Genomic DNA, 15026 nt, shown 5'->3' with positions numbered 1-15026 from the left:
CGCCTTGGCTCTCGCTGCTCTCCTCCCTTTGTTATACTCCGGGTGCATGTTCTTCGGTACCGAGTCCACTCTGATGTTGCGCCTGATCTCATCGGGGACGGAGAGCTGCGTCTGCTCCCTGCCTTGATATCCAATTCCCAGGTTGTCAAGGATTTTCCGGCCGGCCTTGGTCGTGGACAGTCTTTCGAGCTGTGCGGCACGTTGGGCCAGGAGGCGTTTGGTGCTCGTTGTTTCGAACAGTCCCAGTGCCGCCTTGTAGGCTCTGCGGATGAGTATATCTATCTTGTTTCTCTCGCTCTTGTTCCACTTGTGGTAGGCCGCCACGTACGCTACATGACATATGACGAACGAGTGGATCAGTCTGATCAGGCTCTCTTCCTTCATTCCACTTTTCTTGTTCGTGACTCGTTTGAGTGATCTCGTGGCGTTCGCCGCTTTCGCAATGAGCCGGGTGACGGTCTCGCCGTTTCTGCCGTGTGTCTCGATCGTCATCCCCAACACTCTGATCTTGTTGACTCTTGGGATCGCGTTCCCCTCTCTGGTCTTGACTTTGATGGCCTCGTACTCTCTCGGGCTGCTCTTAGGTTTGCGGTGCTTGACGGGCGGGTAGACGAGGAGCTCCGACTTACTCGGCGAGCATCTGAGCCCCGTTCCGTCGAGTTGGTCTTCGATTGCATCAACGGCCGCCTGTAGGGTGGATTCGATGTGGGCATCGCTGCCCCATTCCACCCACAGCGTTATGTCGTCCGCGTTTATCATATGTCGGAGTTCCTTGATGCTCCTGAGCCTTTCGGCCACACCTATCATCACGAGATTGAAAAGCACCGGCGAGATGACCGATCCCTGAGGTGTGCCTGTGCTTCCCAGCTTCTTCTCCTGTGCTTGGAGGTCCCCCGCTCTGAGGTCGGCCGTTCTGTCCGTGAGGAAGTCTTTGATGTAATTGTATGATCTCTCTCCCATGTTGAGTTTCGAGACTTGGGATAGGATCGCTGAGTGCTCCACCTTGTCGAAGGCGCTCTGTAGGTCGAGTCCCAGTACTGCTTTGTTGTCGCCAGTTTTGCCGTCGATGATCTGGTGCTTGAGCTGTATCATGGCGTCTTGGGTACTTAGATGCTGCCTGAAGCCAATGATCGTTTCCGGGTAGAGATCTTCTTTCTCGAGGTATTCTTGCCACCTGTTGAGCAGGACGTGCTCCAACACCTTGCCCACGCAAGATGTGAGCGATATGGGTCGGAGGTTATCCGTGTCGGATGGCTTGCCCGGCTTGGGGATTAGGATGATCTTGGCCTTCTTCCACTGCGTCGGCAGCGTTCCCGTTTTCCAGCATTTGTAATAACTCGTGAGGCTTTCTATGGATTTGTTGTCGAGGTTCTTAAGCGCCTTGTTGGTGATGCGGTCCAGCCCGGCCGCCGACCTGCTGTTGAGGTCCTGCAGTGCCGTGCGAACTTCTTCTACGTCTATATCTCTGTCGAGACGGGCGTTGGGCAGCCCCCCGTACGGCCCATGGCACTCCGTGAGCGTAGTCGGCAGGTATCTGACGCTGATGCGTTTCGTCACCTTATCGGCGCCGTGTTTAGTGACTTCTCGATGGATGAGTTTCGCCAGTCGGTCCCTTTGGTGTGACTTACCCTATTGCAAAAACCAGCGCCTCCAGTGCGAAACCAGTAAGATTTTCGCGCTGGTTTTGCACTGGATCTGCTGGGCACGCTGGAGGTCTGCGATAATCACTGGGGCACTAACGGGAAGACACTGGCTGCACTGGTGCGATGGAAGAAAAACGCTGGGATTATCCTTTTGACGCTGGATGTGTCGCTGGCATCCGTGATGCACTGGGAGAAGCGCTGTATGTGCGCTGGAGGCTGGGGCCGCACTGGTCCCAGACCTTTGCACCGGAAACCTCGAAACCAAAGCGTCAGAAACGGATATCAGACACCCGGTACCGAGAGTAGCTGGCGTCCCATGGTTGCCCTCGCTCGCTGGACTGTCGCGCGCGCGTTTGTTGAGTGCCGCGCGTGCGTTTCTCTGCATTGGATGTATGACGCTTCACGATCTTAAGGATATCCTAAAAGGCCATGACAACGTCTGGGCAGCACTGTGCTGTGTACGGTTGTTCAAACAACCAGAAGAAGCGCAATGCAGCAAGAAAGCAGCACTGCAGCACACACAATGTTCTGCAAGAGGACTGCGGCTGCAACATGTACCTGTTGCATCGATTTCCAGCCGACCCTGGCCTGAGGCAGCGCTGGATTAGTGCCGTGAATCGTAAGGACTTTGTCCCTACGGTGTCGTCGCGCGTCTGCTCCATTCATTTTGTCGACGGGAAGCGGACATCTCAGAATCCGGAACCGATGCTTCATCTTGGATACGCGAGAAAGGTGAGATGCAGTGCGAGTATAGTGAACTAGTTCACTATAAGTGCGAGTGTCCCCATTGTCAACCTCCAGTCTTGAGATGCGCTGCCTAAATATTAGGCATCATACGTGAAAAGCTCAGTATTTTTCGTTATTGACACCACCAATTTTTCCTAGATCGTGAAGGGACGACGGCGCATCATGAAACACGAGATCGAAGCGCCGAAGACGAAGGTAGGTTTACGCGTTGTGTTGGCGATGCCACCGGTAATAAGCGCTCTTACTCATTTCCAGAAAGCAAAAGCAAACCTTTCACTGCAAGCCTCACCTCCCAGTCCTGCAATGAATGTATGTACGGTAGCCAAATATTGATTTACACGTATTTTGATTTCTCTATGCATTTTTTGCAGGTACACGAAACCAGTTCTGGTCCCAGTACTGGTTCGCAACCGCTTTGCTCTGCTGCTTTTCCCAAGGCATGTGCTCACGGCTTATTACCGTTGTTATAAAATTAGATGCGGTTTTTCAATGCTACTGGAGCCATCGCGATGACTTATTGTCCATGTTTGGCTTCTGTGCCTAAGAACGCGAAATGTGCGCTATAAAAACAGCACCGCGCGCCGCCGGCACCGGGAACTTTCCGAGGCAAGGCAGGGCAAAGTTTGAACATTACACAGCATTAGCACGTATTTGAAATAATAGCATTGACTTCTTCTCAAAGGAATATCTTTTTTTAGAAGCTGCAGAAAAAATCGCTGGTAATGTTGTTATTGTATTTGCACTGCAACCTTTATATTGGCCAGCTATATCGTATCACATATGAAAAAAAAATAATAAAGATAACTAATGTTTACATGCAATTCACTTTTATACTGTGAATCAAAACTACACTGCAAGATTTAATTCAAAGCTGAAACCATTCCTTATTTGTCAGTGCTGCATAATTTTTACCCCTTTGGAGTGTGCTTATTAGCGTACAGATATCGAATTTATGTACTTTCTTCTACTGCAGACATCAGATGACAGTTGCAGTATGGAAGCTGACATGGCAATGCACGAGCTGCAGCACACAGACACAGTATGTTTATTTTTTTCATCCCAAAGGGCATGGTGCTCTCAAAAAGGATATTTGTGGAGTGCTGTCGAACATCCACTCTCTTTTGCAGGTGTCACAGGATGGTGACGTTATGGAAGCTGCAGTGACAATTCTTGAGCTCGAGCAGACAGATACAGTAAGCCAGTTGTCGCTTGGAATTGGGTTCACTTGCAATGTGTTGCATTTGCGCAGGATTCAGTGCCAGTTTGTTTCATCTACAAAATTAATTGCATTAGCGTTTTCTTTCAGACAGCACAGAGAGCAGAACCTGCTGCCTTTGAAACCAGCTACAAAGAGGCACATGCTGATGCAGTAAGTGCAATCATAACCTTATGTCTTATTTGATTCTGTTGTAGGAACCATTTGGAATTAATTGTAAAGAAAGCAGTTTTTGAAACACATTAAATATGAAAAGCATTAGAGGAATGGTTTCAAAAGAGGCATGCGTAAGAGTACTGGAAAGCATCCATAGCAGCTGCACAGGTAGTAAACATGAGCCTCCACAAAGAAAATAACAAATTCCAAAATGTGTGGTCATTATTTAGGGAGGTGTATAAAGTATCTCACTTACTGCAGATCCAAATCATGGTACAAATGCAACTATTAGGAAAGTTGGAAGGCCATACGAAAAGTAATGTCATGCCAAGAATGGCACAAGAAGAAATGATGTAACAGCTGTTATTTTACCGGTACTAATGTATGACGTGAAAACGTATAGGCTAATGAAAATGTTGTAGGAAATGTTGTAGGTTATGATTGCACTTACTGCATCAGCATGTGCCTCTTTGTAGCTGGTTTCAAAGGCAGCAGGTTCTGCTCTCTGTGCTGTCTGAAAGAAAACGCTAATGCAATTAATTTTGTAGATGAAACAAACTGGCACTGAATCCTGCGCAAATGCAACACATTGCAAGTGAACCCAATTCCAAGCGACAACTGGCTTACTGTATCTGTCTGCTATGGTCTTTCCAGTTGTGATGTATGGATGCGAGAGTTGGACTGTGAAAAAGGCTGACCGCCGAAGAATTGACGCGTTTGAATTGTGGTGCTGGCGAAGACTCTTAAGAGTTCCTTGGACTGCCAGAAGATCAAATCAGTCGATATTGTCGACCATAAACCCTGACTGCTCATTGGAGGGTCAAATTCTAAAGTTAAAGCTCAGCTACTTTGGTCATCTGATGAGAAGAGAGGAGTCGCTGGAGAAAGATTTGATGTTGGGAAAGGTTGAGGGTCGCCGGAGAAGGGGTAGGCAGCGAACGCGATGGTTAGATGGCATTCTCGAGGCATTGCAGATGAAGCTATGTGATGTTAAGAAGATAGTGAGAGACCGGAAAGCGTGGCGTGACATGGTCCATAGGGTCACGAAGAGTCGGACACGACTGAACGCCTGAACTGAACTGAATGAAAAAAGTTGCACCTAAACTGGGGGTAATGTGACACACGTAACTTTGAAGGGTAAAGACAACAAATTTCGAATGCTGACAAATTATATGATTTACTTTTGCATGGTGAGGAGGCCTCTTTCCTGTTAGTTGCAAGTGCCGAGTGGAACATTATTAATTATCATTTATAATTTCACATTCGGCATAATAGCATCGTGTGATGACGAGCTATATCGCTTAAAACATAGGCGTGCACAGGGTTCTGCATTGGGGGGAGCCAAGTTTCACTGCAACCCTCCCCCTCCCCCCTTGCATCAAGGCCTTTACAGCCAAAATGCAGTGCGAAGGTAACGAATGTTTATAAAACATTTATTTTGTGATGGAATTGCAATGTATACAAAATATTGTGCGCTTAAAATACAAAGCAAGCTTTGCCATAGTTGCGTAATTGAAAATGACATGCTTCTCACAAAAGTTTGTCGTGACCGTTGCTGTCAAAAACCTGCTTGGCCATATCCCTGAACATTCAAAAATAAGAGCTCAGGTCCGGCAGAGTAAACGTATGGGGCACACTTGGCATCCCTCTTAGAAGATTACAGGATCACCCCGCCGGGGTGGCGCAGTGGTTACGGCGCTCGACTACTGTTCCCAAGGACGCGGGATCGAATCCCGGCCTCGGCGGCCGCTTTTCGGTGGAGGCGAAAAGCAAAAGCGCCCGTGTGCTATGCGATGTCAGTGCACGTTAAAGAACCCCAGGTGGTCGAAATTTCCGGAGTCCTCCACTACGGCGTCTCTCATAGCCTGAGTTGCTTTGGGACGTTAAACCCCACAAACCAACCAACCAACCATTTTTATGTCATCACTTTAAATTTTTTTTTTAGGCTTTAGCTACCTTTTATTATTTTTTCTTGGCTTTAAGCCTGGCAAAGCATTTGCTAGTCCAGACTCCCTCTGCTTTTCTTATGCTTTTATTTAGTTAATCGAGAGGACAAATAAAATGGTACCCCCCCCCCCTTCCACACACTTTCTGTAATCACACCTATGGCTTCAAATACTGCGATGTTGTTGACAATCAGAACTGTCAATGAATGAAAATAGCTGCAGTTCCAGTTACCATTGTGCATGACATCATTGCAGTGTGGTAGTATGCAATCGTACATTGTGTCGTCCAACTATCTAATCTCCTAAGGAGGCATGGCTTGGCATGCATCTAATGCACCTAATGCTGACATGGTTGTCAAGAGTATGAAGAAAAGACTACTTACTCCTTCGATGCACTATGAGATTTTTTTTTCTGGAAACATCATATCATGCTTTTAATTTCAGGCTACCCAGACAGAGTACAGCAGTCCTGTTGTCTGTATGCTGCAGGTGAAGGCTTGTTTGAGGATAGACAAAGTGAGTTCAAGAATGGCTGTGTGGACCTCTTTCTGTCTTTCTAGAATAACAAGTTTGCTGTATCAGCAGATAGAAAAAGATGGTAGGGTTTTAAAGAAGTTAAATTAAGTAGGACATGCGAAAACTTCTTGCGCACAGATTGAAGCTGATAGAGCTGACGTGCAGTGAAAAGTCCAAGAGTGTGGTGCAGTTTAGCAGTCGGAGTGATCACCTGTGCAATAGCTACAATGTTCTATACTTGCTTCCCACATGAAATTCCTCAGTTCAAATATGCTCCTTTGAGCCCACTCCGACTTATTTTTTCCCCTGAGCTTGCCAGAGGCTTCAAAAAGGGCTCGTAGCTGAGTTTGACAGTATAAAAAAGTGGTTTCACACGAAAACTGGTTCTTTTACTTATTCCAGGCTGTACAAACAGCTAGTACTACCAGCGATGTTGAAGTAGGATTGCCAACAACGCACCAAGACAAGGTGAAGAAAACAAACTGAATCATTTTGCTCACATTAACTGAAGTCTTATAAATGTAGCTAAGCATCTCTGACCAAAAATGGTATTTCAGGGTACGCAGACCATGGCTGCTACGAAGTTCAGTGACACAAAAGGACCCGAAGTACAGTGCACAACCAGTGTGAGTGAAACATTGCATTCCGCATTTACCTAGTATCACAAGGAAAATACAGTGCCTTCACAAATGTTATTGCCCTCGTCTGGCAAAAGTGAAATTGACTGACTGTTACACATGAACTTCTTTTTAAAACAATGCTGTGTTACACGTGTAATTTTTCATTTTTTTCACACAGCTAGCATCCACCGAAAAACTGCACAATCTCTTCATCACAGACACTGGTTCTTGAGAACCATACCTGCTGCTACCAAAACAGTTTGCTGTAACATTTGAGACCAACGAACCATTTTGATTTTCCGTTAGCATTGAATTGAAATTTCTTTGGATGGATACCCTTAAGATGGTGGATGAAGAGTAGCATACCAAAGTGTACCATATGTGTATAGCTATTTCAGCAATTATTTTACTCAGTGTCATGGAACCGACCACACAAACAATAAAGACTATGCAGAATAATGCACAAGGACATGTTTCAAGCTTGCTCCGATTCGCGGTGCCATAAGATACGAATCAGTTGGGCTCAGCTGTTCGGAGCGTGGTTGAACTGGAACTCAAAACATTACACTTAGCTGCTTGGTGCCTTGATTCTGACATCCTGCCTTTCTTTTTCTTAGGTTCCAAAGTTCAACAAGTCCACACAGTGGGAGAATGTCACTTATGAAGACCACTGCTATGCAAGATTGCCCATGATTGGGTTACACAGACAGTCGATTGTGGAGAGACTTTCTGCTGACGATATCTTGTTTTATGCAGGAATTCCACTGACAGCCTTCAGGAACCTTGTAAAAGCTGTGTCAGCACTAGCTAAAAAAGCAAGCATACTGTCACGTGCTGACCAGTTGCTGATGTGCCTTATGAGGCTTCGTCTAGGTCTTTTGTGTGGACACTTAGCAAGAATCTTCCAGATGTCAGTTTCTGCTGTGGGCAACAATGTCCGTTACATGCTTCAAGTGCTTTCTAAAGTGATGAAGTGGGTTGTCACTTGGCTTCCAAAAGAAGATATCAAAGCCAGCATGCCAGCATCCTTTACAGACTGTGGATATGGTTCCACTACTTGCATCCTTGACTGCACAGAGGTAATGTTGCAGCGCCCAAAAAAGCTAATGGCCAGAGCACAGACCTACAGTAGCTACAAAGCACATAACACAGTTAAGTTTCTCGTGGCCATTGCCCCTAACGGGCATATAATGTTTGTTTCAAAAGCATACGGTGGACGTGCTTCAGATAAGGTGATAACAAGGGAGAGCGGCATTGGAGATTACTTCATGAGAGGAGACGAAATCATGGCGGACAGAGGTTTCTCCCTTGATGATGAGCTACTTGTGCAAGGAGTCCGACTAAACACACCAGCTTTCACAAAAGGTTTGTGTTATCGTTCGCACAACATGGAAGAGTTTTCACTAAATACATTGTCATTTTATTTTGTAGGAAAAAAACAACTGACTGAAAAAGAGGTTACTGCCACAAGACGAATTGCATCTGTTCGCATTCATGTGGAGCGTGCAATCAACAGAATCAAGACGTACAGGATTTTCAAGCAAGATCTTCCAATCACATCAAAGAAGACAATAAGTGATATGGTTTTTGTCTGTGCAGGGTTGTGCAACCTTAAGCCTGCTCTCATTAAACAGGGTGTCTAGCAATGTGAAGTTGACAGGGGCAAATTACATGTACTAGGAAATCAAGGAAATGTCAAGAATACCATAAAAAACTAAAATCAATGTGATGGCCTGATATTGGGTGCTGTAATAGTGCACAGCATGCAGTCAATGCACATCTGGCTTATCTTCTCTGACTTGGTTTCAGTTCCCTCATCAAATTGGGCACTGTACTGCCAATTTCGCATGACCTAAAGAAGGTGCTTTCAGTAATCTAATATGGAGGCAACTGGGGCATATCCTGCAGTCCTCGTAATTAGAGTTGCTCTTTAATTTAACTAAACCTGCACTTGTTTATCAATGATGATAGTCTTGTGAAAGCCAGTTGTTTGTTTCTTGGAGGCATAAAAGACGTAAAGTATGAAGAAATCACTCCGATTGGCATTTGAAAACCACCATTGTAAAAGCACAGCAGTAGGTTGTTGATGCCTGCTGTAAGGAGACTACAAAACTGGAATGACAAAAGTGGATGTGCAATTTGATGGTTTAGTTTGGTTTATAGAGTTTAACGTTGTGAAGTGATTTGAATTATGAGAGGCGCCATAGTGAAGGGCTCTGGAAATATCGGCCACTAGATGTCTTAATGTTGGGCACCTTGCTTTTTGCCACCATCAAAAGCCAATGAGGATTTCCGCATCCTTGTGTTCAGCAGCCGAGCACCATAACCACCGAGCCACTTCGGCAGAACGGTAGTTTTACGAATCTAGCAATACAGACAACATTTCAGTGGCTGTAATGATGCTAGCATTAAGGCTTGTTAGTGCCAGTCACTATTACTTAACTCACAAAGCCATACAGCTGCACTTTTGCATACTCAGATATTATTAACCTCACTCTGCTTTAAGTACGGGCTGAGATGTATACAAGTTTGAAACAAGATTAGGACGGCGTTGTCTACGTATTGTCTTCTTCTGCAATTCACTATGAGTCCATGATAGCTATATTCATTTGATCTCATTTAGTTCTCATCATCCACCCAAATGAATGATTGTACTGACAGCAGCAGAGTTGTAACAACCAAAATAGTGGAGGAGTTGAAGGGGCGGTTTCTCTAAAGCATCACTAACATTGCAGGCTCGGTCCTTACTTGTTTTTCCCCTTTTTTGTACCAATATACAAAGCCATACCTCTCTGAAAGCAAGCTTTTAGCTGCTCCAACATTGCAGAGCTAGTCACTGGCAAGATACTCTCTTCTTAGTAGTATTCAAGTACTGAAGTGGGGTAAGGACTGCATACTTGGAGAACAAATGTGGCAGCTTAGCGTTTCAGGGTAACATTCAGTGGCTTTCTTACCTGTACGAGCCTTCACACTGTAATATTAGATTATCCCAAAGACTCGGTTTATACCTTTTCCTAGTTTCATCTTGGGCACTTCACAAGTACACGATACTCATACACTCAACCTGTAATCTACTTGAAGAGCATAAAATGAGTATAAAAAATATATATATCAACAAACTTCAACAGCAAATATGTGTTCAGAGCAACACTTGCAGTACATAGGTTACTGCTACATCAGCTTTTGTATATTGTCCATTTCCGTTGATTACAATTTTTCTCTTTCCTTAATGGCAAGAAAACGCATTGTTCAAGACATCAATAGAGTAATTTGCTCGACACCTTATTAAATGCAGAGAGGGTTGAAGGAGCAATGGTTTCAACTTCACAGCAAAAATGGTGCAACTGTTGGACTTTGCATTAAAGTGTTTTACTCTTGAAAGTTTTACTCCAGTACTTTTAAACGTAGCATATTAGCTATTGATATATTTCACCACACTGCTTCATCATAATTTATTTAACTCTAGGTTTAGGGGCTCACTGTGAACTCCATTCGCAGGCTACCAGTGTGTTCCTGATGGCTATTGCAGATGTCAGAAAGTTGTGCACAAAGCTCATGTGTACAACCGTCTTACAAATTATTATTGTGATCAACTAAAGCAAAGCTCACCAAATTGAAAAAATATGCACACAATTCTACTGTATAACTTAATTGTCAAGGCAAAGATCATTAATGTATGAAAAATAACTGATTTGTCCTTTGGCGAGATACTGAGACACATTGTTTCAGTAAAAGGTGAAATGCAAGGTTGTAATGGACATTAAAATTTAGCTCTTGGTTGTACATTGTTCACCAAAATAATGTTAACTTTCTCATTTTTTGCAAACTCAAGTGATTAGAAATTTTAGTCGCTTCCATCAGTATGCTGGCATTCTGAATTACTCACAAATAAGGCATTACTCTGCCTTATTTGTGAACCTTCTTATGTGAAAGTGTGGTACTGAAGGAAATAAATTGGAGTGAACTTTCATGGTGCCTAAGTAAGTGCTCAACAAGTGAATTGCAAACTTAGTGTGCCCTCCTTTATAATTAGCGACTGCTCACATTTAACTACACTGAGCAGATTTGCTTGTACCGATGCAGCACATCCATCCTGCCACTGATGTGTAAGTCTGTCAAGCGCGGAAGTAGCTCTGAAAAATAGAATTTTTTCAGCCGCGGTAGAGCCCGTGACACATACTTTGCATCATAAGGAACTTGAACAATCACATCATTTTCCCCACTCCACACATAAAAAAAGCACACCTGGGTATTTGTACAGAACATCTGAAACTGGACCTGGCTGTAATAGCCATTTGGTCCACAGTCCTGAAGCTCTAGTTCGGCATCTTTGTTGAGCCTAACATCATACTTCCCACTGCCGATTAATGGTACACAGTCATTTGTATGGGGACATTTGATTTCAAGTATTGCATCCATGCCTTCAATAAGCCCATCAGGACTGGCGCTGAGCCATGGAAGCTCAGTGTTTACGACAGTTCCAGTTTGCTTAACAGTCAGCCCAGTCTTTTTTGAGAACTGCTTGCGGGCAACAGGCTCCATTTGTTTGCCATATCTGGTGGCGGCATTGCCAGAAAAGCTGGGTGAAAGCATCCTCACTGCCGCCTTCTCACATACTGTGCTTTCCCTTTTTGGGACTTTACTTACATTTGAAGCGGTCAAACGAAGTTTACGGGAAAAAAACCACAGTGGCGTTGCTTGGGTAGCTGTCTCTAACTGAAGCATTTCAGCTCCTCGGGATGACAATGCCACATACTGCTCATAAAACGTATTGCACACTGCACAGTTGTCGCTGCTGTGGTCACCATGCTTGTCTTCATCATTGCTGGGCAGGGGAGGCACTTGCCGCTGTACTTGCGGGTGAAACGTCTCGTAAAGAAGAGTGCCTGCACAAAATAGAATAGATCATAAATCACGTGAAACATGTTTATCCCATGGTAAAAACTTAAAATAAGCTCTAAAACCAATTTATAGTGAGCCTAATTTGCCGAAAGGTACCTGCATGCTGTGCAATGTTAGTGCACATAAAAATCTTTGTGGCTGAAGTCTAAGTCCTTCTCCATCCCGTTCCTCACGACATAAGTCAGTGAGCCAGTTCGAGTGTCTTAGCCTCAAAACTAATTGTTTATTCGGCAAGCTCTTTAGTAAGTAGCTCAGAGCTTGCAGTGAACTGAATGTTTCTGCTAGTGTACTATGCGAACGTGAAACTAAGAGAAGCACTTTAAGCAACAGTTCTTTAAGAAGCACTACTGTTTTTATACTACACATGCAACTCTAGAGACCTGAACCAACAGAGCATGCCGTGCCGTGGCACTGCGCAATTCTTTTTTTTTTCAAGTCTATGTTAGCATTCTACTTTGAACTTATCATGTACTTAGTTTTCGCCTTCAGTGATGGTCACAGATATCGGAAGGAGCTCAAAAGATGAACACAGGGAATAATTTTCGAGTTTGGGCTTTTAAGTATCACTGAGCAGTGCTAATGCCTTTTAACTGCAAAGCTGTCCAGGGACAATTAAGTCAGATATTTGCAGTAATTTGAGGAGTTAAGCAAAATATATAAGATATTGTCAATTCTAATTACCTGGGGTTTCAAACAAGTAAGGAAATGGTGACTCTGCATGGAATTTCCGGATCTCTTCTCTGGTCATTGGCATGAATGATGGCCTCCGACGCTTTGTGGAGGGATCATCCACAACCTGCTTTTGAATCTTAAAGGATATGTCCTCAAGCATGGCTGGCTCTACGTTGCGTTTCGTGCCGCTGTTCCATAGAGCTGCCCTGTCGGTGCAAGATGATGTGGTCAAGCCTTTTGAAACCGCCATTTCTATTTTCCACAGCACTGCGCCAACATGACTGCAGGCTTTCCCTTTCCCGGCCATACAAGTGCATCCAGCGGTTATAACTTCTCCTTGTTGCTTGATGCATGCCCAAGCAGTTCTTGGCGTTGCACTCAAAGATTGAGATGGGCATACCGTGCCTTTCACATAGCACAGGTCACTAGATATGTTGTGCGTGAGGATTTTACCCACCCACCCACTTTGCAGGTAGTTGTATGACTCCAGGGACCTGAAGTTTCTCATCTGCTGAAGATCACACGCTTTAGAATTCACCAAGTAAAAGATGATATCCGCAGCAGAAACACACGGCCATTCGCGAATGTCTTCTGTCCATGCAGTGACTGCACCAGGGTGGCTGTATGTGAGATTGTCTGAAAAAAAAAAATGTTTGCAACTTCATCACTTTTGTGCTGCAAGAGAGAAATACACAGAAAGGTGCACACAGATGAAGCAAACATGGACGTAATTTATCACAAAGACGAGTGATAATCGAATGTAGAAGGGCGGATTGCATGCGCGATAAGAGTAACACTGAGAATCTGATCTCCCTGCCTTTGAAAGTAACAGTAATCTATGCCTTGTAAGTAAAGGAAAGATAATGAATCAGATTACTGTACCCGGCGTCTTTCTCTTTGGCACTTTGTCTAGATTGAACCTCCCTGACAGCGGTAGTTGGAAGTACACTTGTAGCTACGATGTATGTGTAAACACTGTTCTGAATGCATTTCCGCGTCAGTTAGGAACGAACAGCCAACAACACTAAAAAAAAAACTGATTTATTTATGGGAAAGGCGCGATAACTGTCTCACTTGTTTTCTGTGGACACCTCAGCCGCGCCGTAAGGGAAGGGAGGAAGATGAGAGTGAAAGTGCAAAGGGAGAAAGAGGAGCCGTAGTGGATGGCTACGGAGTAATTTCGACCACCTGGGGATCTTTAACGTGCACTGACATCGCACAGCACACGGACGCATCTTCGTTTCGCCTCCATCGAAACGCAGCCGCCGAGGTCGCGTTCGAACCCGGGTACTCCGGCACAGTAGTCGGGCGTCTTACCCCTGCACCACCCCGGCGGGGCACCAACAACACTAAGCGCATTATAAGCGTATATTTCTAGCCTACGTGAAGTACGTTATCGCGCGGTACGGTACATAACCTACCTTAACTGATCAGCAGCTACAGGTTTGATGGCGAAAAGCGATCAGACGTCACACGTAGCGCGTGAATTACGGTCCCGGTCGTTCCTGGCGAGATTTATCGCGAATTCTATAGTTATTTACGCTGAAGTAATGATGCAATGAAGAAGTTCAAAAGCCAGCCATTACTTTCTGGCATGCACTTCCTCGTTTCTCGTAACAATCTGCATCGAAAAACTGTAGATTTGCACCGAACGGCACTGATGGCATTCAATGTCGTGATTTCCGCGCAGATAGCAATGATTAAAGGGTGAACCAGTATACTTACCTCCGATATCGACAGGTGCCTCGGAGTCCGGCGGCAACCTAACAGTGGCTGACGCCGACGCCATCCGGCAGTCGCACGGATTGATCCGCCGCCTCAGACACTCACAGCAGGAAACTATTCGCCTCGATGAGTAAAGGACACTTCTCAACACCAGGTGACTAGCCCTAAAGGTCAAAAGCGATACTGAGATGTCGAAAGGCACGCAGATACAAACGGCAATACAGCACTGAACCGACGCTTTCCGCTGCTGTTCGGCAGTCGCTAGGCAGCCGTATACGGACGCTGTCAGAAGCAGTGTGTGTCTCGGTGTGTCGGCGATGACTCAAGACACTGGTGAGATTAGCCGAATGTTGCAGGATGACGCTGTGATGACGGAAGATAGACAGAAACACAGATGCAGACAGCAGCCACGGTGCTGAGGGCCGACTCTACATGAACGCCGACTGTCCAAAATGGCCGCGCTTCCAAGCAGACGCTAGACGGAGCCAGTAGTCTAAATATGGCGGCGCCCTCACACGCTTGAATGCAAAGGCGGTGCGGTCTGCGGCGTCAGCCGGAGTAGCATCCCTCAGGGGCCAAGAGGGCAACTGCGTACTTTTAATCGACCATCGGGGGGCATAGAAAAAATATGGTTCAAGCAAGCGGCTTTTACTGCGAAGTCGTTGCGCATTTGTAAGAAAACAAAGGCAGTATCTTTTTGCTAGAGTTTCCATGTTTCCATAGGTCGTTTCGAGCGTTTCGAGAGAGACAACGACCGCCGCGCCTCGATCTCATGACACACTGGCGATTAACGCACAACTAAAGCTGGAATTGAATAATGTGGGCTACCATGCATAACCAACTCTACAGCTGATCGTAAGGGCATTCTAACACAATGATTACT

The 15026-nt window shown here is 45.2% G+C and overlaps 2 protein-coding genes across 2 annotated transcripts; one reads left to right on the top strand and one right to left on the bottom strand.

The window, feature by feature from the left end:
- Positions 1-7194: 7194 nt before the first annotated feature.
- On the top strand, positions 7195-8459 carry LOC146186833 (uncharacterized). The gene is made up of 4 exons (XM_084608121.1): positions 7195-7214; positions 7665-8209; positions 8276-8369; positions 8444-8459. Exons 1-4 carry the CDS (start codon positions 7195-7197, stop codon positions 8457-8459), a joined length of 675 nt encoding a protein of 224 aa, XP_084464247.1.
- A 2294-nt stretch (positions 8460-10753) lies between these two features.
- On the bottom strand, positions 10754-14207 carry LOC146186832 (uncharacterized). Its single transcript, XM_084608120.1, has 3 exons — positions 14144-14207; positions 12428-13054; positions 10754-11730 (listed from the first exon to the last, which is right to left on the bottom strand). The coding sequence occupies exons 1-3, from the start codon at positions 14205-14207 to the stop codon at positions 10895-10897; spliced, it is 1527 nt and encodes a 508-aa protein (XP_084464246.1). The 3' UTR covers positions 10754-10894.
- Positions 14208-15026: the final 819 nt, after the last annotated feature.

Source organism: Amblyomma maculatum, chromosome 6 (genome assembly GCF_055883805.1).
Source record: "Amblyomma maculatum isolate TAMU_Amacu chromosome 6, ASM5588380v1, whole genome shotgun sequence".
In the NCBI taxonomy this organism is placed as follows: domain Eukaryota; kingdom Metazoa; phylum Arthropoda; class Arachnida; order Ixodida; family Ixodidae; genus Amblyomma; species Amblyomma maculatum.
This window is presented reverse-complemented; position numbering and strand designations above follow the sequence as displayed.

Excerpts from the sequence above, each read along its gene's own strand:
- LOC146186833 (XM_084608121.1), top strand. The coding sequence starts at position 7,195 with ATGAAGAGTAGCATACCAAA. Across the intron at positions 7,215-7,664 it reads ATGAAGAGTAGCATACCAAA|CATACTGTCACGTGCTGACC; the intron begins GTGTACCATATG and ends TAAAAAAGCAAG. Across the intron at positions 8,210-8,275 it reads CACACCAGCTTTCACAAAAG|GAAAAAAACAACTGACTGAA; the intron begins GTTTGTGTTATC and ends TTTATTTTGTAG.
- LOC146186832 (XM_084608120.1), bottom strand. The coding sequence starts at position 14,207 with ATGGCGTCGGCGTCAGCCACTGTTAGGTTGCCGCCGGACTCCGAGGCA. Across the intron at positions 13,055-14,143 it reads GGCACCTGTCGATATCGGAG|ACAATCTCACATACAGCCAC; the intron begins GTAAGTATACTG and ends TTTTTTTTTCAG. Across the intron at positions 11,731-12,427 it reads TTACTTGTTTGAAACCCCAG|GCACTCTTCTTTACGAGACG; the intron begins GTAATTAGAATT and ends TATTTTGTGCAG.